Source organism: Mastigoproctus giganteus, chromosome 7 (genome assembly GCF_048544385.1).
Source record: "Mastigoproctus giganteus isolate SK-2022 chromosome 7, ASM4854438v1, whole genome shotgun sequence".
Lineage (NCBI taxonomy): Eukaryota > Metazoa > Arthropoda > Arachnida > Uropygi > Thelyphonidae > Mastigoproctus > Mastigoproctus giganteus.
In genome coordinates this window covers 11830575-11858113 of record NC_143581.1, presented here as the reverse complement: position 1 = coordinate 11858113, position 27539 = coordinate 11830575, and the positions used below count along the sequence as shown (strand labels likewise).

The 27539-nt window shown below is 36.0% G+C and overlaps 1 protein-coding gene across 1 annotated transcript in view; it reads left to right on the top strand.

The window, feature by feature from the left end:
* The window catches only part of LOC150082518 (uncharacterized), a 95817-nt gene that overhangs the window by 45367 nt on the left and 22911 nt on the right, over window positions 1-27539 (top strand). The window contains exons 6-7 of the mRNA XM_090377819.1: window positions 12961-13122; window positions 16700-16770. Coding sequence (XP_090233945.1) covers window positions 12961-13122; window positions 16700-16770 — 233 coding nt within the window. The remainder of the gene's footprint in view (window positions 1-12960; window positions 13123-16699; window positions 16771-27539) is intronic.

Genomic DNA, 27539 nt, shown 5'->3' with positions numbered 1-27539 from the left:
AATTTTGTTTTTGTCTGTCACATGCCACCTTATTCTTGTGTTGTGCAGATCCACCCCACTCCCCGTGCCTACCTGTCGATTCAGCCATTGACATCATAGATGAAAATGTCATATTTAATGGAGTGGCAGTTAGAGTGGGGGGGGGAGGAATCTGCACAATACACAAATGATGGGGTAGGAGAGTAGTATTTATATTGCATGCCAGGCTATATTCAGATAGATTGAATATAGCCTTGTTGTTTAATTTTATTTCAACACATATATAGTTCTATACTGGAATGTGTTCAGTGAAAAAGTTGTTTTATTAAAACTTTAACTTTGGTACAGGCACTCCTCAACTTATGCAATACTCGACTTACGTAAATTTGACTTTACGTAAGTTTTTGCCAGCCCGTGCAAACTTAAAAAATTCATGGAAACGTATTTTGCATCCTGTAGGAATAAATGCAGGTATTGTGAAAATGTTGTAATGTCAACTCACATTTTTTGTTTGGTAATTCCTTCCAAGTCCTAGGAAGTTGAAATTTTTGTTGTATAACTAAACTATTTATCTCTCTTAAAAGTCATTTTTATAATGGAATTTGCACTACAATTTAACGTTATCATATGATGGTTATAAGAATCAATTTTGAATGCCTTTGTGATATTTTTCTAAAGCACATTTCTGGAGGTCACGGCCATAAAACAATAAAAACAATTTACATTTTCCAGTTTATTGGGCTTTTCTGTTAATGTGATCTGTTATAAACGGGTAGTAAACTTTATCTTATTGCATTCGCGATAATACCAATAATTGGAATTTGTGTAGGTTTTTACGTTATTATGGTGAAATGTGTTTCCCCTTCACTGAAATCTTTAATCATACAAAAAACAAATAAAATATCAGAATCTTCTATTCATTCCTATTTACTTATTACAATGTTGAAGGGGAAAGGGACCAATGGAAAGTGCAAGTGGTGGCAGTGCTAGGAAACGTAACAAAATTGATTTAGAAATGAAGGTGAAAATGATTAAGAAATACAAAACAGGACAAAGTTTGTCATCTATTGCATGGGAATTAGATCTTGCTGCTTCAACAGTGAATACTATTTTAAAGGACAATGCATATAAAAACATATTAAAGGATTAACAGTGATCACAAAACAGCGTTCAGGTGCTATATCGGAGATGGAAAAGCTATTAATGATAAGGATGGAAAATCAGATTCAGAAGAGTGTCCCCTGAGGTGTTTGTGCTGGCACTTGTCTTAATCTTTTTATTGTACATTTTTAAGTACACTTCTCCAATTTTTCCTGCATGTGAAATAAAAAAAATTGAATAAATAATTCTATTTCCAAGTTCATCGAACATTTATTTTTTGCTTCAATCAAATTCAGTGCAAGCAGTTGCGAGTGCTACACATGCATTTAGAGAAATTCTGACTTACTTGAAATTTGACTTAAGTAGAGTTCTGTTGTTGTTATTTTGGTTTTTAGGAGCATTAGCAACTAAGGCCATATTGCTCTTATGTGGTGGTTATTCCCTGACCTTTCCGCATCCTCCGTATTTGGTGGTGATGGGCTCGAACCCTGGTCTAATCAAGAAGCGTGTGCTACGCACTGCTGCTCCTTCCCACCTGGCTACGGAGGCGCCGTAGAGTTCTGTGGAACGCAACCGTTGCGTAAGTTGGAGAGTGGCCGTATTTAATTTCATCTCATATTAGTTATGTTACAGCAGCTTAGCAAGACCATTCAACGAGTGGTTTAAATTCCAGAGTCATTTTCATTTTTAATAGTGTTGAATGTGTAACTCCTCCCCAGTTGATAACTTAATCTGGGGCTGGTAATATGGATTCTTCGAGATCAAAACGACTGCGATTTCTTGCTTTCCCTTTACTCTGTCCACATGGCTGAAACTCGTACCTTTCAACGAAAGTGTTTTCTTTGATTTTGCCATTGAAAATTTCAGAAATGTTAGAAATCGTGTAAAAAGTAAATTTACATGACCAAGTGAAGCCTATTCTTGATAATTATATGCATGTGCTGAAAAACATGAATTTAAAATTATTGTTCATCTCTTTCCTCCAATTATTGAAACATTGAGCTTTATGGCAGTGCATCCAGTTATATGCCTTCTGGCTTCATTAAAACTCATTGAAGAGTCTGGCTGAATGATGTAAAGCCAACTCTTCCATTTTTGAAGCACATCGATTTTTAGATTGCCATTTCACTTTCTGTCAGTCAATCTGGAAGATAATATTCAAATATCCTAAATAAGAAAAGATAAAAAAACATGTCTAAAGCATGGCAGAGGTGGTTTTTTTTTTTTTTTTAAATAACTTAAAATACGTGTTTTTAATATTAAAAAAAATATTTTTCACAGTTGTGTTCATAAAAGATTGAAAATAAAGGTAGAATCAAAAAATGAATAATTATTTATTATTTCTTTCTGATTTTTAATGTTATTAACGGAGTAACTTTTTATCTCATTAGCTGAGTCACATTACAATGTGAGGAATAGAAAATCACTGGTACAACCATCTAGGGGTTAACTCAGGATTACTATGACCCAAATACTGAACCCTACATTAAAGCTTAATTATAATTTTTTTAGACCTTTTGTATAATTTGTCTGCAGGGTTCTTGAAAATCTACTACCACCAATTCCTTAAATGCTGATCTCCGCATAATTAATTCTCAAATGCGGTGAAGGAAACTTAATTTCAATACCTTCTAAACCTGGTCCTGTCTTATTTCTTGTAAAAAGAGTCTGTTGCTCCACTGCTCATCTATAGTAGTATCAGATTTCTAAAAATGATTTGTATAAATAATATGTGTTTCACATATCATTTCTGGGAATAACTGGGAATTTTAACCTTTCTGGGCATGTGCAAATCACAAATGTTATTTCTTCTGCATAAAAATAAACTAGGCTTTCTCATTCTCTGTAAATGATAATTTTTTTCTAAACCGTTGCTGACTGTATAAATCATAAATTTATTCTCCTGTAGAATGTTGTTCCCACATCTGGGGGGGTGGTATTCCCAGAATCTCTCTAAATGCCAGTTTATCCAAAAGAATGTAGCAGGTTAGTTAATGATTCCTCCTTACAAACTAATATTCAGTTTCTGCTGCATACCTTTTCTGCAGTTATTTCCACAAGCACCATTCAATTTCTTTCATCAGTTTCTTCCAGGTTCTTTCAAATGCATGCACTGCCTAGTTAATGTTCATCCACATTATTTAGATGAACATTAACTTATTGATGTTCATTTCCACTCACTGAATGAAATTTCTTCTTCTAAAATTCTTTCTGTTGCTTTTAGCATTAGCATTTTAGTTGAGACATATGATGCAAGAAAGCAAGCTTATACAGCATCGGCCAAAAAAAAAAAACCCTTCCCATTTCACTGATCCATTCATTCCAAATGTTTGTCTAGTTCAGCCTTAAATTTATTTAAGCTAAGACTTCCACAACAACAGATGGAAGTCTGTTCCAGCAATCAACTACCTGCTGGCTAAAGGCAAACTTCTGCACATCTGTTCTATAACTGTCTTTCCTCAGTTTGAATGTATGCCCCCTCAGGTTCTTAATCTGAGTAAGCAGAAGTATCCTGTCAGCATTACTTTCTCCTTAAGTATTTCTTGAAAATTACAACCTCAAAAGTCTGGTATCAGCAAACATCTGCTTTCTCAATCCGTAGCCCATACGGTGCCCTAGTGTACATACCTAAGTTTCAAAAACCTTTCATTTGTAACCCAGATAATCTTTTGGGCTATTAAAAAATTAAATAAATAAAATATTTCTTAAGAATTGCACAATGGAATGTTATTTTGTGGGAATTATGTATTTAATGGGTGGCACACCTATTGACAAATAAAAAGCAATACTTTTCTCTAGCAGCCCCTATCTTTGCTTAAAGTTATTTGAGGAAGTCATGGAAAATCTTTGAAATTACCCATGATTTTCTGCTACTTTACATGTGACCTTAGTGTTGTTCTTGAAATGCTTTGGTCTGCAAATTTTTTAATCAATGAGGATTTAACTTTTTTTTTTTCTTTTTTTTTAATCCATCTGATTTATGGAAAGCATGGCCATGAGGCATTTTTTACGTGATGTTTAGCAATGAGGAAGTACGAGAGGCAGCTGTACAGGGAACTCAAAATTACCTCCAATCATCAAATTTATGCTGTAAAATAAAAGAGGGGGTGCAGAAATAATCCCCCCAGAGGTGCTATGACTTTTCACTATGCAGTGCTAAACCTCATTGCTAAACATTATCCTGCAGTTTTCCTATGGGATACAAAAGGATTAATTCTCATATATTCTGTACTTAAGATTTTGCCCAGGATTAGATTGTAGAACAGCCGATTCTCATCTCTAAAATATCTCCAAAACTCATACTCTTACAGGTGACAAGGAGATAGGATTCTTTCTAGTGGTCAACAATTTTCTTATGCTACACCCTTGTAAAGTAGTTTTTTTTTTTTCTAAATGTCTGTCAACCCACTCATTTAAGTCTGAAATGAATTATGTTCGTTCTCAGTACAATGCAAATTGTTTTCATCCTTTTGAACTACCCACATATAGGAATATTTTCTGCCCTCATTTGTGGAAATATTGCACTGATTAATTTTTTGTTCATGTAGTGAATCTTTTGTTGCTCTGAATATGTTCCTTCTCTTTTTTGCTTTACCCCCACTTACTATGGAGAGTTTTTAAAAATTTATTTGGCAACAAATTGCTTGTTTATACTGTTTTGCACATTTTATGACAAGTAATTGCATTTTTTGTATTTTTTTTCTCATTTGTAAATGTCAGTTCTTTTTTCATCATTTATGACTATAGTAACACATAAGAATTCTGCTCACATAAGAACTCACCTCACATTATACGTGCTGAATGTAAACAGTTAGAACACACTGCTCTTCCACTAACATTTATGGTGTTGGTTTATTTAAAGAAATTTTCAAAAACATTATTGATACAGCATCTTTATTTAATATAGATTTTACCAAAAAAAAATAAATAAAAAAAAAGTGAGCTTCACAGCTGCTTTTTGGTGCATTTCAGAATCAAATGTACTAAAATACAGGGGAATTTGGTAAATTTTAATGATTTGCTTCCTCAATGGTATACCTAAAATTCAGATAAATAGGATTGCTAGGCTTACTTCAGTGGTCATTGACGGTATTCCAGAAATACTTGATATTATGATCAGAAATGAGACAAACCTGGCTATGATGCATTGTCTTAACTTGTGCTTTGAAACTTTACATAAACAGAGTTTGTAGTGAAACTCCAGTGTTTAAGCATTTATAGTTGGTCCAGTTTCAATCAGCCTCTGATTTTTTTTGTCATAAACAAATTGCTTTATTGCTTTTGCGTACTGTTTGTAAAAGTTTCTGGCTGCTGAATAATTTTGGCATTATTAGTGTAAAGGTCTCACTGCAGAATGCTAGGACTGGCCAGAAGCAGCATCATCATCAGGACTGAAAATAGGGATGGATGTTGGTGGATGCTATTCCTTTCTCCTTTGTTTCAGAGGAGCCTTTGTGACTGCTGACTTATGTTACTCAGAATTGGGTCTGTTTTGCCAGAACTACATAAATAAAGTTTCACTAGTTCTAATAAGCTAATTTTGTCCTTGAGTGTCTATTACTTTTGATCATAATTTTCTTCATTGTGGAAGACAAAACAAGTATAGATTAAATTAGGACTGTCTTACTGGCAGCCCACAGAGTACATGCAGCCATTCAGTTGCTTTTGTGTGATCTGTGAGGAAATGCATTCAAAAAGAAGCATATCTTGTCAGTAACATTGTGTGAAAAGTTCTCACAAAATACAGTCGATTCCAGTTATTTGAGACACATCGGGACTAGTGCATTTTAGCCCAATTAAGCGGCTGCCCCAATTACACGGTTTCACATAAATAGTTTAAAAAAAAAAAAAAAAATGGACCCCCACTTTATGATTGATTTTCTGTATGATCGAATCACGTTACGATGAACTCACCATAGTAAAGTACCGTTCACTATATGATATGTAGTAAGCGCCAGTCATTGTGGTCACGTTTGTGAATTGAATTTTAATTCTATTAAACAGCATTTCTAATTAGCAAAAATAGGAAGAAAATTATCCACAGGCTATAAAAGTAAAGATATATCAAACACAAATTTACACTTTATTACCTTACCAATTAAAAAATTAAATGATATGTGAAAATCGGAAGAATATTTTCCAATTAAAATCAAAATAAAAATAAATTTACGCTTATATGCCTAGCTTAATTAATATGTACATACTAACTAGTTGATATTTCTGTTCACTAACGTTTGTAGGTGGGGGTTAAAATTTAAAACAGTAAAGAAGATAAGCAATCAATAACAAAGAACACTGCACACACACATACACAAATCACAAGTAACATGATACTCGCAGGTGAGAATGGAGTAACAAGTTACGAAGCTTTAAAAATAGGAATGAAGAAAAGATTCTGAAAATTTGTTTTTTATATGATTGAAGATTTCATGGAAGGGGAAACACATTTCACTATAATGTGAAAACCCATAGAATTCCAGCTATCAGTATTATTGCAATTTCAATAAGGTCGAGTTTACTATCCACATATAATAGATTGCACTAACAGAAAAGCCCAATAAAGAGGGGACTGCTAATTGTTTTATGGTTGTGATTTCCAGAAATTTGACCGAACCACATGGTATGGTCGGAGACAATCGTAGGGTAATCTTGAGTGCTGCAGTCTCCTGCCCCGATTAAATGGCATGTTATCCCAATTAAGCAAAGCAAACTCTGGTTATTTTCTCAATTGGGTTCCGTTCTTTAAGATTTGTCCCAAATAAACAGTTACCCCAAATAACCGGAATCCACCGTACCGCATAATTTTTCAATTGACTTTGCACAATATCTGATAAATAATTTTTATCAGAAGCAAATTCTTTAAATTTTTCTAATTTTTGTATGCTTACAATGCATTAAATTTAAATAAACAGTTTGTATCTGCAATAATTAAAGACAAACACCAGCCAAGGAATTAAAAATTTTTACTATAAAAATAAAATATACAGAAATAAAATATAATGAAAACACTATCGGAAGACTAAAAATATTTCTGTATATTTTATTTTTATAGTAAAAATTTTTAATTCCTTGGCTGGTGTTTGTCTTTAATTGCAGTATGGAATTTCCCAGCCCCATAGGCCTGTTTGAAGATATAGTTTTGTATCTTATGGGTTTAATTTTTATTCATCTGATTTGTAGATGTTGTCACTGTGGGAGAGTTATATATATTGCTATATTGAGAAAAAATATACATATGAGGGGGATATCAAAATATCCCAGGAGGTTGAGATTTGGAACATCTATTACTCCTTGTCTGTGTTGACACCATCCAAAGTGGCTCATTTCTCCCATCTTTTTGGCACTTCCTTATGCCATTTTTTTTTTTTTTTTTCGGTCTCATTTTGCTCTTGAAACCATGCCTTTATTGCAGAAATTACCTCTGCATTGCCAATAAAATGCTTTACACACAAAAATGATTTCAGCTGCAGAAAGAGGAAGAAGTCAGAAAGTGCCAAGTCAGGGGAGTAAGGTAGGTGTGGCAAGATATGAAGTCCTAACTTCTGGAAAAAACAGTGGTCACGAGAGCAGTGTAGACTGGTGCATTGTCGTGAAGCAATATCAAGCCTTAGCTGAACATTCTGCATTGCTTTTCCTTAATTGCCACCTGTAATTTCTTCAGTAAGTTGCTGTAGTAATGTGCATTGATGGTGGTACCCTTCTCCAGATAATCTGTGAGAAAAATGCCCATCTCATTCCAGAAAACTGATAGCAATACCTTCCCTGCATATGGTTGCATTTTGACCTTTTTGGGACTTGGTGATGATGGATGTTGCCTTTGTTTTGAAACCTGTTTTGTTTCTGAGTCAAAGTGATGTATCTGCAATTCTTCTGTAGTCATCATGTAATATAAAATTTTTTATAATCCAAATACTCTTAGAATATTATCATAAAAGTAAAATTTTGTAAAGAAATTAACCACGCTTATAAAATTTCAACATTTAATTTAATTTTTCGGAACTAACTTAAAGAAATTTTTCAAATCAGCCCACAAACACAGACTTATACAGACGTAATACACTGGCACAATATGATGGCAATGTGCTGTAAAACTACAACCAGCCAACCTAAAGAAAATTTTGTGAATTAACATTTATTTTCCGCATTTCAAGTTTTGAAATATCAAAGTTCTGTAGAGAAGTTACAGAATTTTGAAATTTGAGAGATAAAATTAAATTGTTTAAAATGTACATACCTGCCACCTTTCCAATTTGCTCAGATTTCAGAAATCATGTCTTTTATGGTTTTACAGGAAGTTTGCTTTTCTTAACAGCTTTTAGTCAGACTGTTTTCAGACAAGGGCCTACCAAATTTATCAGTAGAACTGAAAGCTGCTCATGTTTTTAATGCGGTGAACAGCATGTAGTTTCTCTTTGTCTGTTAGACAGTGTCATCCATGTTTTCTGTGATTAGTTTGTGGCCTTGAATATTTTCTAGTTTTTTTTTTAATGTTTTAGATTAATTCTTCTAATTATTTGCCCTTGAAAAAAAAAACATTATGAACGTGCTGCTTACCTTATATCGGGATATTTTTTGCAAGTATTGTTTTCTCCGAATATAATGGGCATTATACACCTATTCTAGCATTAAAAAATTTCCATTAGATCTTTGAACAGACTCAATTTTGAGTGTAGATTTTCTGAAAAAAAGTGAAGAAAACCACAGAATTTGTTTAAAGTATGCCAGACTGTAACAGTAAGCAGTGGTATAGCAGAAAATCAGAGGCCCTCACTTCTGAACAGATCAAGAGGCCCTTCATAAGAGAAGAATCCCTCCAGCTATGGGGCACTGCTCCTTAAGAGTAAAGACGAGTCTTTTACTACCTTACAGTAGGCTGAGATACATTTCATATTTGGTATATGCTTTGTAATGTGTTACATGTTGGATTTCTTTTTAATTTCAGCATTATATAATTTTGTAAAAATGTTTATTAATAATTTCAAACTGAATGCGACCCATTGACCATGTGAGGTATGAGAGTGCAGAGTTAGTCGACCTACGTAGCATAGATAAGGTGTTAGTGGTTCAGTAGGTAGTAAAATTCTGAGTGTTATGAGTAAAAGGAAGGATTTATCAGACTTTGATAAAGGACAGAATGTGGGTGCTCGACGAGCTGGTGCCTCGATTTCCCAAATGGCTAAACTGGGAGGGGTGTTCAAGAGCCACCATAGTTAAAGCATACCAGGACTGGTGTCAAGATGGTCAAACAACGACCCGATGGAAAAACTGCATTTTTCCATCTGACAACTTGTACCGGGTCTGACAACTTGTACAGGCGAACAGGCACTGTTGAAGAATTGACTACCCAATACAACATGGGCCAACCCAGAACAATATCTGGCATGACCATGCGTTGCACGCTGACACGTATGGGCTATACCAGCATACAACCCCTACGGCATCCTCTCATTACCAAGATTCATCGCCGTAAAAGACTCACATGGTGCAAAGAGCATGCAAGTTGGACATTAGAAGATTGGAAGAAGGTGTGCTGGTCGGATGAGTCACGTTATTTACTCCACACCATGGATGGTCATGTACAGATTTGGCATCAACAACATGAGGATCTTCATCCATCATGCATGGTATCAAAAGTGGAGGCGGTTGTATGATGTGGGGCATGTTTCACTTGGATCCCTGGTGCATGTGGAACAATGTATCAGTGGTCTCCGCTATCGTCAACTGCTTTCTGACTGTGTACACCCTGCTATGTTACACTTTTTCCCAAATGGCGATTGTGTCTTCCAAGATGACAGTGTGCCAAGCCATCGGGCACTTGTTGTGCAGGAATGGTTTGAAGAACACAGTTCTGACTTCCAGCATATCGATTGGCCTCCGAACTCCCCCGATATCAATCCCATAGAGCACTTGTGGGACACTATAGAAAGGCATATCAGGTGTCTGGATATACACCAATTACCTCCATACCTGCATTGCTGACCACATTACACACGGCTTGGTTGGCCATACCTCCCGAACGCTTCCGACATCTTGTTGAATCAATGCCATGTCGGATAGCTGTTATACTGAGAGCAAAAGGGAGGACCTAGGAAGTATTAGGTAGGTGGTTAAAATTCAGTGATCGCTCAGTGTATTTCCAGAACTCTTTCTAATGAGAAAAGGTGCTGTAACATAAAAATTTTAAACAGTATATAATTGAAGAAACGGGGAGTATGAATAATATAATAAAATAATATCAGAATGCAATAATGAAGAAAATAACTGTAAGATATCATTGATAAATTATGTATCCCTATTTTATGTTACACATAAGCCAAAGGCTTTTTAGGGGGTGTTTCCTTTTAAATAGATATGAATAACAATAAAAACAGTTCTGAAATTTTCCAGTTATTATTCAATAGATAAATCATAAATAAATTGGGAATATTTGTACGTTGCATTACAGAATTCATTACTAATTGATTACTAATGAACTTTACAACTTTTACAATTAGAATTATGTAAGAAAAAATGATAAAATGATTGCGTAGAGTGTTACCAGCTTTTTTGACAACTATTCCTTTAACTTTTTTTACATAATTTTCAAATTGGTAATGCATTTCCTCTGTTTTTAACATTCAGGAGTTGAGCAGGATGTGATTCAAATCGGACATCTCTGGTGATGCGTTCAGTTAGGAGCTTCTTGAACTGGTTTAGTGAAGTGGCATTTTTGATATTTTCAGAAAAATTATTTTTTCATCTTTTATATTTTTCTGTCCTATTGCTTTTCTGAAAAGCGGAACTTTCAGGTTTGCTTCATTTCTTAAATTGTATGATATTTCTTCTTCTATTGTTATGAAAAAGGATCTGAAGAGAAGAGGAAAGTTTGGAGTTTTCAAAGCACTGTAGACAAAGACTGCCTCAACTTTCTGTAGCAGTTGGTAGATGTTTAAGCGTCTTGCTTCCTTATATCTCGAACTCACCGATGCATTCCACGGAATGCCTAAAATTGAATGAATGCATCAGTTGAGAATAGAGTTGATTCTCGCAAGGTTTTCTTGACAGGTGATTCCATAGGTGAGGTGAGGCTGAATTAAGGAAAGGAATACTAGTCAGAAGGGAAGGGGACTCCCAGGAAGAGGCTCAGGTGAGTATTCCCACTAGTGACAGTCTACTTTCATAAGGTGATCACCTGTTTATCCCAACTCAGATTATCATCAAACCAGATTCCTATAAACTTGGTTTATTGCATTCCATAATGACCTGCATAATTTCTCCATTGCTTTATGCAACATTCATGAATTCAAAAACATCAAACACTGTTCTACTGTATTCTGACTGGAAATTGGACCTGTATTAAAAGTTTTCAGAATTTCAGTTTCTAGAAGGTAACAAGTATGAATGTATTTTGCATTTAGTAATTTCCCTGTTTGATTTTATAATTTAAGACTTTTGCTGCTACTTTTCCAACTGCATTTTGAACCCAGGATTAAAAACCATGGGATTGAATCAATCTGGATTGGAAAGGTTAGAAATATTTTTGTGCTTTCTTCTCATTATGACTGAATTAATTAGCCCCTAGTGAAGGTTGCTTGACATAAATATCCAATTTTACTTCTGCCAAGTCAGAAGAAAAGGTTCTAAAAGTAGGGTGGTTCCCCATCCATGTGGGTTAAAATCTGAAGCCGCATACTCACATTCAAGAAGCATGGGTTAATTCTTTATTCCTTACTACTGAAAAAGAATCTCCCAGTAAATTAACACTATATTAGGAATGTGGAGCTCGAGTCAATCCCCTTTTTCGGTAATAGTACCATTTCTTTATCTGCTCTCACTATGCAGAAAAACACAAAGTATTATTGTGTTTTTCTGCATAGTGAGAGCAGATAAAGAAATGGTACTATTACCGAAAAAGAGGATCGACTCAAGCTTCACATTCCTAACACCTTGTCCTTCACAAAGTGTTCCGCCGACCGGGCTAGCCGGGTGGGTAAAGCGCCTACCTGGCAACCCAAAGGTTGCGGGTTCGAATCCCGCCTCGGGCTTGGATCAAAGTACTGCAAAAAACTTTGGGAGATGCACTATGGCCACAGAAGCCAATGCACCAATAACTACCAAAAAAAAAAAAAAAAAAAACAAAGTGTTCCATTGATTGAAAGAGTGCTAGATTAATTTTATTTTTAAAAAATTCTTAAAAAATAATGACTGTATTAGAACTTGAAATTTTTTATTGTTTTAATGGGAATGTATCCTTGAAGGTAACAGTTGTGTAAAAATGAAGAATGATGAATCTTCATACTGCTCTATCATAGTCATTTTGATAGTTGTATATTTAAATTTTAAAATTGTATAAATTTAAAGATGTCTAATATCACATTCATATCTATTAATATGATATTAGACACCCTCAAAGGTTATATTGTTCTTTAACGGGAAAAATTTCAAGGAGAAATTTATTTCCATGCTATTTACGTTTAAAGTTTTTAAAAATAACTTTTGGCCTATATTACAATTCCCTAACACAATTGCAAAACTGTTTTTTCTAAAAAAAAAAAATGCTAGAAATATCAAAATTATATAAATTTCTGTTTAGATTCTGTATACTTTCAATAATCAATAAAAAAAACAACAAATGAGATATAATGAAAAATGACTGCATTATAAGAGTTTGAAGGGCAATGAGACATTTTCTGAATGGACGGTGTTATAAAACATATGAACCTTCCAGCAGGTTAACTATAAAGTTCGGATTATTATAAGGCATATAAATTTCTTAGAATTCATGAATTTTCTTTTATAAGACTTTATTTTAAATTTATTATTATTATGATTACAGCAGTTTGTTTTATGTTATATGATATATAATTGATTTTTCTTTTCTTTCTTTTTTTTTTTTGCTAGAATATCATTCCACCAGAATATGTGGTTGAAATTTTTATTAAGGAATGGGACAAAGATCATCCTAAAAATAGACACATGGTGAATACAAACGTTGCACTTAATCCACTATATGAAAACGAAGAAGGTAGTTGTTACTTCAGATTCCAAGCTTCTCTTGTAAAGGTATCTTTTGAACTTTTATGTCTCTAAAAATAAAAGAGGCTTTTTCTAGGCTTTTTATATTTTATATTGATATAAAATATTTATATTTAAAAATATAAATATAAACTATATCTTTTGTTTTTTAATAGGTATTTATATAAAGTTGGACTTCATTATAATTATTTTGTGAAAATTAGTCATATGGGGAAAAAATGCTAGACTTTTGCTGCACCAGCCAAAAATAAAAAATGATAATAATATAATACTAGGGGGGGTCTTCACCCCTGCTTGCTTTGCTCACTTACTTCCCCCCAGTACATGCTTTTCTACGTAAAATTAAAGGTATATGGAGTAAGTCAAATCTTTTGTACATAAAAGACACCTGTTGAAATGCACTGATCAATATATTTTTTTTATTAATAACAAGATACACAACAGGTAACCGTTAACAGTGTATCTAATCAACAAATGACCTATGTAATTATTTACCTGTGCATTTGTAGTGTGCGGCATTCTGAAGGTAGAATAAACATCACTATGTAATTATTTACCTGCATTTACATAGGTCACTTAGGAAAAGGCCTTTTGCTTCAGGTTCCAAAATGCATGAGGAATATTGTTGCATCCGAAAGAGCAGGACTAATATATTTAACTGAAATATTTACAAATTATATGAATATTTAAAATATTTACACAATACTAAACTATTTACAAATATACAATACTCATTAATATACAAAAAACATTACAATGGAGCATCAAATGTTAGACAGTGAGACACATGCACAAGGTTGATGAATGTTTGGGGGGCAGTTGTCAATAATTAATTGCATTTGTAGTGACGTAATTGCCTCGCCCTCTTCTCCCATTGGCTCGAATAAATATCACTAGGAGGAAAACTTTTTTAATGTACAGAGAGATATACGGGCAACCCCCGTATAACATGGTACTTCTACAACATGGTTTCGCTCTAACACAATTGATAAATTGCAGCAATCCTCGAACAACATGGTACTTATATAACACAGTTAGAGAATTTCAGGAAATCTCGCATAACACAGTATTTTTAAGCTTTTGTGCTGGAAAACCCTGCTATTATGTTAGATGTAATTTTCAACGTTTCCATTCCTGTTTGTGAATTCCTGCTGTTGACTCACTAATCGTTATTGCCTTTGTGATATTTTTCTAAAGCGCATTTTTGGAGGTCATTACCATAAAACAATAAAAACAATTTGCATTTTCCAGTTTATTGGTCTTTTCTGTTAGTGTAATCAATTATAAATGGGTAGTAAACTTAATCTTGCATTTGCTATAGTACCGATAGCCAGAATTCTGTGGGTTTTCATGTTATTATGGTGAAATGTGTTTCCCCTTCCATGAAATATTGAATCATATAAAAAACATAAATAAATTTTCAGAAACTCGTTACTCCATATCTCACTTTTGCGTATTGTGTTTGTTGCAACTTGTGTGTGCTGTGTTCTTTGTTATTAATTGCTTATCATTTTTACTGTTTTAAATTTTACAACCAAAAAAAAAAAGTTAGTGAACAGAAATATCAATTAGTTAGTATGCACATATTACGGTATGTATTAATTGAGCTATGTACACATAAGCATAAATTTATTTTTATTTTGCTAACTGGAAAATATTCTTCCGATTTTCACGTATCATTTAACTTTGTTAATTGGTAAGGTAATAAAGTTAAATTTGTGCTATATATCTTTAAAGTGGGGGGGGTCTTCTGTATTTCGTTGGAAGATCCCTGGGTTAGGTTCTGTGCTACTGAACTTGTGCTTGTTTGAGAACATAAAAAATTGTGACTTCGAAGTGTGCAGTTTGTGACTTTTAAAGGAAGCAGAAGGTACATGAAATCTAGATGCTGCAGATGAGATTGTGCTTAGCAGCGATGAAGAGGAAGAAAATGAAATGAACGTACATTATCTGACATATAAGTATCACAGTTTGTAAGGTAGGACGTTTGTTCAGTTATTACTATTTATTATTACTTTATAATAGTAGTAACTATTTAAGTTACTACTATTATAAAGTTAAAATATTACGTTTCCGACAGTTATTAAAAAAAAGGTGTATTTTTGTTAGCTTTTGGAATGTAAAGCCCCCTTTTTGTACTGGTTCTTAGTCCCGTATAATGCAGTTTTGCATTACATGAGATTTTGTAGGAACCAAACTACCATGTTATACAAGGGTTACCTGTATATATAAATGAGAAAAACTACTTATGTATTTCCTTCCTCACATAGGCAACTATCCAATTGATTGTTGCATTTCCCCAAACTTTCAGCCTCAACCACCCATGGAGAGAAACAGTTAAACTCTCTTATTCCTTTGTTGCCTCAATATTCCAGAGAATTACAGAATTGCTTTACTGGACACATAAAACCTTTACCGGTTATTATTGTTATTTGGTTTTTTTAGGAGCATTAGCAACTAAGGCCATATTGCTCTGGGGATATGCGGTGGTCATTCCCTGACCTTTCCGCATCCTCCGTATTTGGTGGTCACGGGCTCGAACCCCGGTCTAATCAAGAAGTGTGTGTGTGTGTGTGCTATGCACCGCTGCTCCTGCCTACCTGGCTATGGAGGCACCTACCTTTACTGGGTGTGTTAAAGTTATAACATGAACAGGTGCATAGTGGACTTTTTTCTGCTATTGTTATGCTTAGGATAAAGGCATGAAGTAATTCAGAATTATTCACTTTTATGATGGCATCTTAATTTTCAATCTTTTAGAGCACAACTGTAAAAATCCATTTTTTATATTTGAAACATAATTTTAATTGATTTTTTAAAATACCCCCTCCCTTTGACATGCTTCTCATATGCTTTTTCATAACATGTCTTTTAATGTCACCAACATTTGGATATTATCTTCCTGTCAGTGAGCAAAATTTGAACGAAATGAATATTTAAAAAAATAAAAAACATGCCCTGCATTGATTCTTTGCCTTACTGTAGACATAAACAACCTCTAAAATAATGAGTATTTCTGTTTGCTTGCTTTGGATCAAAGGTTAAGATTGTGCCAGTCTTATATTGGGCCTACAGATGCTGCTTATTTTAAATTCTGATTTTGGAGCACTTGATAATTATGCACAAGAATTAGCTTCATGAAGCCTAACAAAACCTTTTCTTTTATTATTTTTAATGGTGAAAATGGTACTGTAATCATGTCACTTTAATAGATATTTTTATTTTCAAATTTTGGTCACTTTGGTGAACAATCACTACCACTGTGATCTGTTAATGGTTAAGGGGAAAAAAAAAAAACTATATTGCATCAGTTCATAATTATTAATCCTTGAAACTGTTTAACACATTATTCTCCAAAAAGGAGTTTCCAAGAAAATCTGTAATCCTTATGACTAATTAGCCACTTAAGAGAAAATTTATGTTGTATTTATTTTCATTGTGACTACATATTATTTCATTTTATGCTTTGCTTTTTTCATTGATTAGCAAAAAAAAAATATCATCATTTTCATATTTCAATGTGGCATACATATTTATGTTGTATGCTTTATATTTTTTTATTTTCCCATGTTTGTATTAATTTTTATTGCTGGATTGTTTTCAGTATAACTTACAGCAAGTGAAGGAAGCGACAATACGCCAAATTGATATTGCTTATCAGGGAACCATTGATAGGTAAGAATCACCTTATTTTTCTAGTGTTAATTAATTTTATAATTTTCCTCATTACTTATATAATTGATTAGTTTAAAATTGGAAGGTTTACCTCTATGATGTCTTGTAGAACACTTCAGTGCTGATACTCTCCATGTGATTCTCTTCAATGCTGATACTCAGATTTTCCTGTGATCATGACCCTGGTCAGAAGTCCTGTCTGCTTCAGGGAATTAACAAAATTCTTTAGTCTTTTAATGTTTTAGATTATTCTTAATTTTTTTATGTTTTAATATTAATTTTTAAAGTATTAAGAGTATGGATTCACTACGTATTTATTTGGTCTCAAATCATTTAAATTGTTTTTAAAATATGGACAAATTGTATTATCTCGCTCAAAGATTGGGGCAGTGATTCGATATATTTTGGGGTCCACGGGTCTCCGATTCTAGAGTGCATTGGGTCACTGATCTTGTCTACGAGGGAGTGGAATACATGTAATCTATTTGTATAATTATTCAACTACAGAGAATATCAGCAATGAAGTGTTCTACAAGACATCATAGAGGAATTCATTCCTCTATGATGTCTTGTATACATCATAGAGGAATGATCATACAGAACTAGACAAATGTTTGTCTAGTTCTGCCTTGAATTTATTTAAGCTATCAACTTCAACAACAACAAATGGAAGTTTGTTGCAGCAATCAACTGCCTGATGGTTAAAAGCAAACTTCAGCACATCTCTTCTACGTCTTTCCTCAGTTTGAATCTCTGCTCCCTCAGGTTTGTAATCTGAGCAAGAGGAAGAATCCCATTAGCATTGAGCCTGCTCAATCCATTCAAGGCCTTATACACCTCAATCAGATCGCCTCGCAGGTGCCTAGTCTCCAGAAGCCACAATTTGCAGAACTCAAGCATTTTTCTTCATAAGGGCATCCCTTTGTTCCCTTCACCAGTCTTGTTGCCCTTCTCTGTACTCATTCTAGCAACTCTACAAGAGTGGTTCAATAAAGAATCGCCCTCACCTACTTCCATATATCGCAGAGTCATGATATTTTGTGTGTAGCATCGTACATATCTCTGTACTAAAGGTGTAAAATTTCAACCATGTTGTAATTTGTTTTTCTCTTACAGAACTGAACGCATGATGAAGTAGCATCATGGACAAAGTTGAAGCCAGAGCTGTAATCTGGTATCTGTTCTTGAAGGGGATATCTTCTAAAGAAATCCACGAGGAGATGACTGCTGTATATAAGGATGGATATGAGGATGTATATAAGGAAGGGGATGAATCAGATTGGTCCACTTGATATCAGTGGTTCAACTGTTGATGATCCTGCTCAGGTAGCTAACAAACTAAATGAATATTTTGCATCGACATTCACACATGAGGAGTTATTCAGTGAGGGGAATGCCGGAGGTGTATTCAACTCTGGCAGTAAGCAAGATAATCTTGTAAAAACTGAGAGTAAAGTGGAGGAGAAATTGTTGAGATAAACACAAGAAAGGCACTTGGGGTGGATGGGATCTATCCAGTTATATTAAAGGAGGCAGCAAAGGAAGTAAGCAAACCCTTAGCCATAATTATGAGAGCTTCCTTGGACTCAGGGGAGGTACCCATAGACTGGAGATGTGCAAATGTAACCCCAATTCACAAAGGAAGACAAAGGCTGACACATGTAATTATAGATCTGTGAGTTTAACTTCTGTTCCAGGAAAATTAATGGAGGCTGGTTAAAGAAGCACTGCAGGATCATCTAGACAAGACTTCAGTTATAGCTCGGACACAGCATGGTTTTGTTAAGGGAAAGTCTTGCCTGACCAATTTGATTGGATACTCTGATGCAGTCACAAAAGAACTGGATGCAGGGAATAACTTTGATATTATATATTTGGATCTTAGAAAGGCTTTTTTGATACTGTTGCACATGGAAGACTGCTGCACAAATTGGAGAAGTGTGGCATTGGAGGCAAATTGCTGCTATGGTTAAAGGGGTGGTTGAGGGGGAGAAAACAGAGATTGGTAATCAGTGGACACTGCTCATTGTGGACTAATGTAATTAGTGGAGTCCCTCAGGGTTCAGTGTTGGGTCCATTATTGTTTTCTGTATTTATAAATGATATTGATGATGGTATATCAAGCTTAATGTCCAAGTTTGCAGACGATACAAAGGTTGGCAGGGTTGTTAATGGCACTACTGATGCTGTGCTGCAACAGGCTGAGGTGGCAAATGAAGTTTAACATTGACAAATGTAAAGTACTACATATGGGAAACAGCAACCCCCAGAGCAACGTATCAAATCTGTGGTACTACACTGACAATGGTAGAGAATGAAAAGGACCTGGGGGTAATTGTGCAGGCAGATATGAAGTTCTCTGAGTAGTGCAGACGGTCTGCAAGAGTAGCTCATGGTGTCTTGTCACTGATATACAAGAATTTTTCTAGCAGGGATAAGGAGGTGATTATTTCCTTGTATAAGGCAATGGTCAGGCCACACCTTGAGTACTGTATACAGGTCTGGAGGCCTCATTTCAAGAAGGATGTAGAGCTGCTGGAACGAGTACAGAGAAGGGCAGCAAGATTGGTGAATGGAACAAAGGGTTGCTCTTATGAAGAAAGGCTTAAGTTTTGCAAATTACAGTGTCTGGAGACTAGGCACCGGTGAGGTGATCTGATAGAGGTGTATAAAGTCTTGAATGGTTTGAGCATGCTCAATGCCGATGGGAGTCTTCCTCTTGCTCAGAATAATCACCTGAGAGGGCATAAATTTAGATTAAGGAAAGACAGATGTAGGATAGATGTGCAAAAATTTGCCTTTAGCCAGCGGGTAGTTGGTTGGTGGAAGAGACTTCCATCCCTTGTTGTGGAAGTTGATAACCTAAATAAATTTAAGGCTCAGTTGGACAGGTATTTCAAACGAACGGAGGGATGAAGTGGAAGTGGTTTTTTTTTTTTTTTTTTTTGGCTGATGCTACATAAGCTTGCTTTCTTGCATCATATGCCTCTACTAATGCTAATGTCTATTCTGCAGTGAACTTCCTCAGTTTGAATTTATGCTCCCTCATATGCATAGTCTGAGGAAGAAGAATCCTATCAGCTTTCAGCTTGCTCAATCCATTTAAAGCCTTCAGCACCTCAATAAAATCACCTCACAGGTGCCTAGTCTCCAGACATTGCAATTTTCAGAACTGAAGCCTTTCTTGGTAAGAGCAACCATTTGTTTCCCTTCCCCAATCTCATTGCCCTTCTCTGTACTCATTCCAAAACCTCTACATCCTTCCTAAAATAAGGCCTCCAGACCTGAAGGTGCAGTACTGAAGGTGTGGCATGACTATTGCTTTATACAAAGGGATAATCACTTCCTTATCCCTGCTAGCAAAATTCCTGTATTGACAAAACCATGAGCTGCCCTGGCAGCTGTCTACACTACTCAAAGAACTTCATATCTGACTGCACAGTTACCCCCAGATCTTTTCCATTTTCCACTACCCTAAGTAGTTTCACACAGTTGGTATGTTACTCTGGGGTTACTACTGCCCAAATGCAGTACTTTGCATTTGTTAATGTTAAACTTCAGTTGCCATTTCTCAGCCCATTTACCTAACTTTTCTAGATCCTGTTGTAGTAGCATTACAGTCATTAACCACCCTGAAAACTTTTGTATTGTCTGCAAATTTGGACATTAAGCCTGATATACCTTCATCAATATCATTGATAAATATAGAAAACAACAATGGAGCCAACACTTGACCATAGTGGGCTCCACTAATAATATTAGTCCAAGAAGAGTAGTATCCATTGATTACTACGCTCTGTCTTCCGATACTCAACCATCCCTTTATCCATAGCAGTAACTTGCCATTAAAGCCATTCTGCTCTAATTTGTACAGCAGTCTTCCTTGTGCAACAGTACTAAAGCTTTCCTGAAATCCAAGTATATGATATCAAAATTAATTTTTGCATCCAGTTCCTTTGTGACCACATTGTAGTATCCAATCAAATTGTTCAGACAAGACTCTCCCTTAACAAACCCATGCTGTATCTGAAGTATAACTAGTCTTGTCTAGATGATCCTACAATGCTTCTTTAACCAGTGCCTTTATCATTTTCTCCATAACGGAAGTTAAACTAACAGATCGGTAATTATTCTTGTCACCCTTTGTGAATTGGTGATACATATGCCCATCTCCAGTCCTTGGGAACCTCCCCTGAATCCAAGGATGCTCTCATAATTATGACTAATGGCTTTCTTACTTTCTTTGCTGCCTCTTTTAATATAACTGGATATAGATCCCAGGCGCCTTTCTTATTTTTAACTTCAACAATATCTCCTCCTCTTTGCTATCAGTTATTACAAAATCATTTAGCTCCCTATTAGAGTTTGATAAACTTCTGACCTCCACCTCCCTAAAGAATTTCTTATGTGTGAATATAGTTGCAAACTACTCATTCAGTTTGTCAGCATCCTGAGCAGGATCATCAGTAGTTGAACCACTGATATCAATTGAACCAATTTGATGCATCCCCTTCCTTTTACTGTGTACATAAGTAAAGAAGTCTTTGTTATTTTTCTTTGCATCTTTTGCCAAAGATTGTGATCTTCTTTCTGTGTTGCTAATTTATATGCATCCCATGCAATTTTCTTCTTTGCCACAAGTCTCATTAGTTCATCTGACATCCATTTGGGCTTAAACGCTGAACAGTATTTCTTGGTATGAAAATTGTATTATCTTTTTTGATTAATTCCTTGAATGCTTTGCATTTAGAATTGGCTAATGGTAACATCATCAGTTGGTCCCACTATATTGAATTTAAAAACTGTCTGTGACCACTGTAGTCACCTTTACGAAAGGAAAATCCTTTCCTTTACCTTTGATGGTATTACATCTTTAAGTAAATCTCACATCAGTACACTGTGATCACTGCCATCTAGTAGTTCTTTTATATGCAAATTACTAATGCATCAATAACTTTTGGGCAAAAATGATTTCTATGTATAATCATTGGAAAATCCTGCAGATTTTGGTCTTTGTTGGTTTTGATATATCTCTTGTTTTTGGCACTAATTATCATTTTTAATTTGCAGATTAGCATTAGCATTAGTAGAGGCATATGATGCAAGAAAGCAAGCTTATTCAGCATCAGCCAAAAAAAAAAAAAAAAAAAAACCACTACTCCCATTTCACCCCTCCGTTCATTCAAAATACCTGTCCAGCTGAGCCTTAAATTTATTTAGGCTATCAACTTCAACAACAAGCGACGGGAGTCTATTCCACAAACCAACTGCCCGCTGGCTAAAGGCAAATTTCCGCACATCTATCTGACATCCGTCCTTCCTCAATTTGAATTTATGCCCTCTCAGGTGATTATTCTGAGCCAGAGGAAGAATCCCATCGGCATTGAGCATGCTCAAGCCATTCAAAGCCTTATACACCTCTATCAGATCACCTCGCCGATGCCTAGTCTCCAGGCTCTGTAATTTGCAAAACTTAAGCCTTTCTTCGTAAGAGCAACCCTTTGTTCCATTCACTAATCTTGTTGCCCTTCTCTGTACTCGTTCCAGCAGCTCTACATCCTTCTTGAAATGAGGCCTCCAGACCTGTATACAGTACTCAAGGTGTGGCCTGACCAATGCCTTATACAAGGGAATAATCACATCCCTGTCCCTGCTAGAAAAATTCCTGTATATCATTGACAAGACACCATGAGCTACTCTTGCAGCTTGTCTGCACTGCTCAGAGAACTTCATATCTGCCTGCACAATTACCCCCAGGTCCTTTTCATTCTCTACCACTGTCAGCGTAGTACCACAGAGTTGATACGTTGATCTGGGGTTACTGTTTCCCATATGTAGTACTTTACATTTGTCAATGTTAAACTTCATTTGCCACCTCTCAGCCCATCTGCTCAACCTTTCCAGATCCTGTTGCAGCAGCATAGTATCAGTAGTGTCCTTAACAACCCTGCCAACCTTGGTATTGTCTGCAAACTTGGACATTAAGCCTGATACACCATCATCAATATCATTTATAAATACAGAAAACAACAATGGACCCAACACTGAACCCTGAGGAACTCCACTAATAACATTATTCCACGTTGAGCAGTGTCCATTGATTACCACTCTCTGTCTTCTGCCACTCAACCATCCCTTTATCCATAGCAGCAATTTGCCTCCAATGCCACACTTCTCCAATTTGTGCAGCAGTCTTCCATGCGCAACAGTATCAAAAGCCTTTCTAAGATCCAAATATATAATATCAAAGTTATTCCCTGCATCCAGTTCTTTTGTGACTACATCACAGTATCCAATCAAATTGGTCAGACAAGACCTGCCCTTAACAAAACCATGCTGTGTCTGAGCTATAACTGAATTCTTGTCCAGATGATCCTGCAGTGCTTCTTTAACCAGTGCCTCCATTAATTTTCCTGGAACCGAAGTTAAACTAACAGGTCTATAATTACATGTGTCAGCCTTTGATCCTCCTTTGTGAATTGGGGTTACATTTGCACATCTCCAGTCCATGGGTACCTCCCCTGAGTCCAAAGAAGCTCTCATAATTATGGCTAGGGGTTTGATTACTTCCTTTGCTGCCTCCTTTAATATAACTGGATATATCCCATCCACCCCGGGTGCCTTTTTTATGTTTATCCTCAACAATTTCTCCTCCACTTTCCTCTCAGTTATTAGAAAATAATCTAGCTCACTGCCAATGTTTACTTCACCTACGACATTCCCCTTCCTGAATAACTCCTCATGTGTGAATGTAGATGCAAAATACTCGTTTAGATTGTTAGCCACCTGAGCTGGATCCTCAACTGTTGAACCATCAACATCCAGTGGACCAATCTGATTCATCCCTTTCCTTCTTGAGTTTAAATAGGTAAAGAACTCTTTTCTGTTTTTCTTTGCATCCTTTGCCAAGGATTTCTCATAATCTGCCTGATCTCCTTTGTGACTTGGTTACAGACCAACTTATATCTATCATAGGCTTCCATGTCACCCATTAATTTGTATGTATCCCATGCATTTTTCTTCTCTGCCATATGTCTCATTAGTTCATCTGAAAACCATTTAGGCCTGAACCTTGAACAATATTTCTTGGTTGGTATGTAAAGCCTGGTAGCTTCCAAGATTAGTTCCTTGAATGCTTCCCATTTAGAATTTGCTGTTGGTAACATCATCAGTTGGTCCCACTGTATAGAATTTAAATACTGTCTCAGACCATCATAGTCACCTTTACGAAAGCAAAAACCCTTCCCTTTACCTCTGATGGTAGTTACCTCCTTGAGTAAATCCCACTTCAGCACACTGTGATCACTGCCACCCAGTGGTTCCTTTATCTGCAGATTCCTAATGTATGAAGAATCACTACTGATAATCAGATCAAGAGTATTACTCCCTCTAGTTGCCTCCCGAACATGCTGGTATAGAAAACAATCATCCAATAAATCCACAAAAGCCCTGCTAGTGTGTGAGTGACCAACCCACAAATTCCAGTCAATATCTGGGAAATTAAAATCCCCCATTATAAGACTCTCTGATTTACTGGCCCATTCTATTTCCCTGTACAGTATCTTATTATACTCATCAGAGTCATTAGGCCTATAGCACACTCCTACTCTCAATTTTGATTTACCTATGCTTATGTCACACCAAACTGACTCGACACTGCCCTGTCCATTAATGTCGACTGGCTTCACTTCCTTGGATTTTATGTGTTTTTTAACTAATAGCATAACCCCTCCTCCCCTCCTGTCCTGTCTATCCTTTCTATACACATTGTACTCCCCAAATTCCAGTTCTGCATTCCTTATATCTGTGTGACACCACGTCTCTGATATCCCAACAATCTGCCTTTGATGTTTTGAGCAATACCTCAAATTCATCAAATTTATTTACTAAACTCCTAGCATTGGTGTACACGCAAGTATACATGCACCTGTTTCTATTCTTAGCTACCCTAACACAACCCATGTGTTTACTTGTATCACAATGACTTCCAGCAGTCTCTGAAATATCCTGCATCTTGTTTTTCAGGCTTCTGCTCATTCCAATAGAAGCAGTGCAAGAATCTCTTTCACCTCTGCCAGTGGCTACTGTTAATCCATTAGTCTTTGTCTCCTCCCAAGCTAGCAGTTTTCCGAACCACCTAACACTGCCCCGATAGCATCAGCAAATATTCTTGCACCCTTTCTATTTAAGTGTATCCCATCCCTGTAGAAGCAATCTCTCCTGTTAACAAGTACAGTCCAGGCTGAAAAAAATTCTACCCCTTGAGCCTTGCACAATCTTTCCAGGGCCGAATTGATCGACAAGGCTCTCATCATATACTCCCTCCTATCGTGTCTGGGCAGAATTGCAGACACTTTCAAATTCAACCCTACTTCACGGCTTTTTTTCAACAGTGACCTGTACTTGTTAAGTAATTCCGCTGGTCTCCTACTCTTAATATCATTAGTGATATTATCATTAGTGAGATTACAAGATGATAGTCACATCTAATGTAACGCTTGCACATACATCAAGTGTTCTTCTTTGTTACTGCAACAGAACACATTATCAAGCTGTTCTGAGGGCAGAAACGTTTCAAATGAGCGGGTAGCTAATGCCAGGGAAGCGTCAGGGTACTTAACTATACAAGGTCACTGTCTTAATTGTTTATACAGTAATGTCAGAAGTGTCATCAATAAAATGAGTGAATTTCAACTGCTAGTTAGGTGAATTTGAACTGCTACAAAAAAGTTTTTTTTTTTTTTTTTTTTTTTTTCCATTGTTAACAGGATTTTATCTATTTTTGCATTGTGGCTCGGATATTTTTCAACTGACTACAATTGGCAACACTGATGTGATCAACATTCTAGTGCACAAAATGGTGCCCCTCCTGTCATTTTTTTGGATCCGCCACTGACAGGGCTTACGGAAATGTGGTGCCACCCGGAGATAGGAGATGACGAGTTTTAGTACAGTATGTATGATGTTGTTGTTATTTGGTTTTTTAGGAGCATTAGCAACTAAGGCCATATTGCCCCGTGGATATGCGGTGGTCATTCCCTGACCTTTCCGCATCCTCCGTATTTGGTGGCCACGGGCTCGAACCCCAGTCTAATCAAGAAGCGTGTGCTACGCACTGCTGCTCCTGCCCACCTGGCTACGGAGGCACCATGTATGATGTATTTAGAAAGGATTGGGAAGATAGAAGGGGTGGTGGGGTCATGCTTCTTATCAAAAGCAGCCTGAGGGTGAAAATGTCTCCCAGTTTCAGACATTTTGCATGCTGGTATAGAATCTGTATGGTGTGAGATAGTTGGAAACAAAGGTATAATCAGAGTGGGAGTAATCTACAGGCCAGGTGATGGTGAAGATTATGATGAGAGCCTCTACATGCAAATGGAATGGGCAAGTAAGCATCAATATCTTATTATGGGTGATTTTAATTTGCCTCTAATTGATTGGAGCAAATGGGAAGGACTCCACATGGGGAACAAAATTTTTAAATCAACTAGATGATTGTTATTTGTATCATTATTGTCAGGGAAAATAGTAGGGTAAAAGAATGTTCTAGTCCTCATCATCACCCATGAACCAGATGACATAATAGGGCTGACAGAACAGGAACCACTAGCAGGAAGTAAACATGGAGTTCTATGGTGGTCAATGAAGAGAGAGAGAGAGAGGTAGCAGTAGTTAAAGGCAAAGGAATGGTAATAATTTCAGGAAAGGAAATTACAACGGCTTAAGGTGCTACATAACCTCTATTAACTGGGTATATATCTGGGTAGAGAGCAAATACAATTGAATTATGGTATACCTTTAAAACATTAATCACAGAAGTCTTGAATGCTTATATACCATTAAAAAAATAGTCCACGAGGAAGATTCCAAATTGGATGAATAAGGAACTTGCCAGATTACTTGAGCAGAGAAAGGGGGCATGGAAAAGTTACAGAGCAATAAAAGTACTGAAGCCTATAACAGTGACAAATTGATCTGTAATAGTGCCACAGAAAAGGTTAGGCTGGCAAAGGTAGATTATGATAAATTGCAAGCAAAGAGTGGGGATAAGGAATTTCACATGTGTAAATGCAAAGAAGAGAAGGACAAACCAGATTGGACCCTTAAGTAATAAATGTGGGACAATATTAGATATCCCAGCTGAAGTTGCAGATGAACTCACCAGTTACTTTGCATTGATATTTACAGAAGAAAAGTCTTGTGTCAATGACAAATTCTGGGAGTGAAGTTGAAAAAAATGTAATTAATGATGTTGAAATTTCATGTTTATTTAATGAAAAAAAGCTTTTGAGACTACAAGCCAATAAAGGCTCCTGGGATTGATGGCATATACCCTATAATCTTAAAGGTGGTGGTGGCAAGTGAGTGCATTGAACCATTGAGGCTAATTATGAGAGCACTGGACTTGGGAGTGATTCCGCTGGATTGGAAAAGTGCCAAAGGTGGAATTCGCGATCATTTAGATAGAAATAGAATTCTGAAGGATACTTAGTATGGTTTTGTAAAAGGAAAATCATGTTTAATCTGGCTATCTATTTTGACAGTCACTCAAGAGCTGGATTTATTTGGACATTGTTTCTTGGGGATAATTTGGGCATTGTTTATTTGCATTTCAGCAAAGCATTTGACTCAGTCCCACATGAGTGGCTACTTTATAAGCTGGAACAGGTTGGAATCACAGGGAAAATCCTTTGATGGATAGCTAGATGGCTTCAGGGCAGGAGGAAGGGAGTTGTGATAAATGGTTATGCCTCAGATTGGGTTGATGT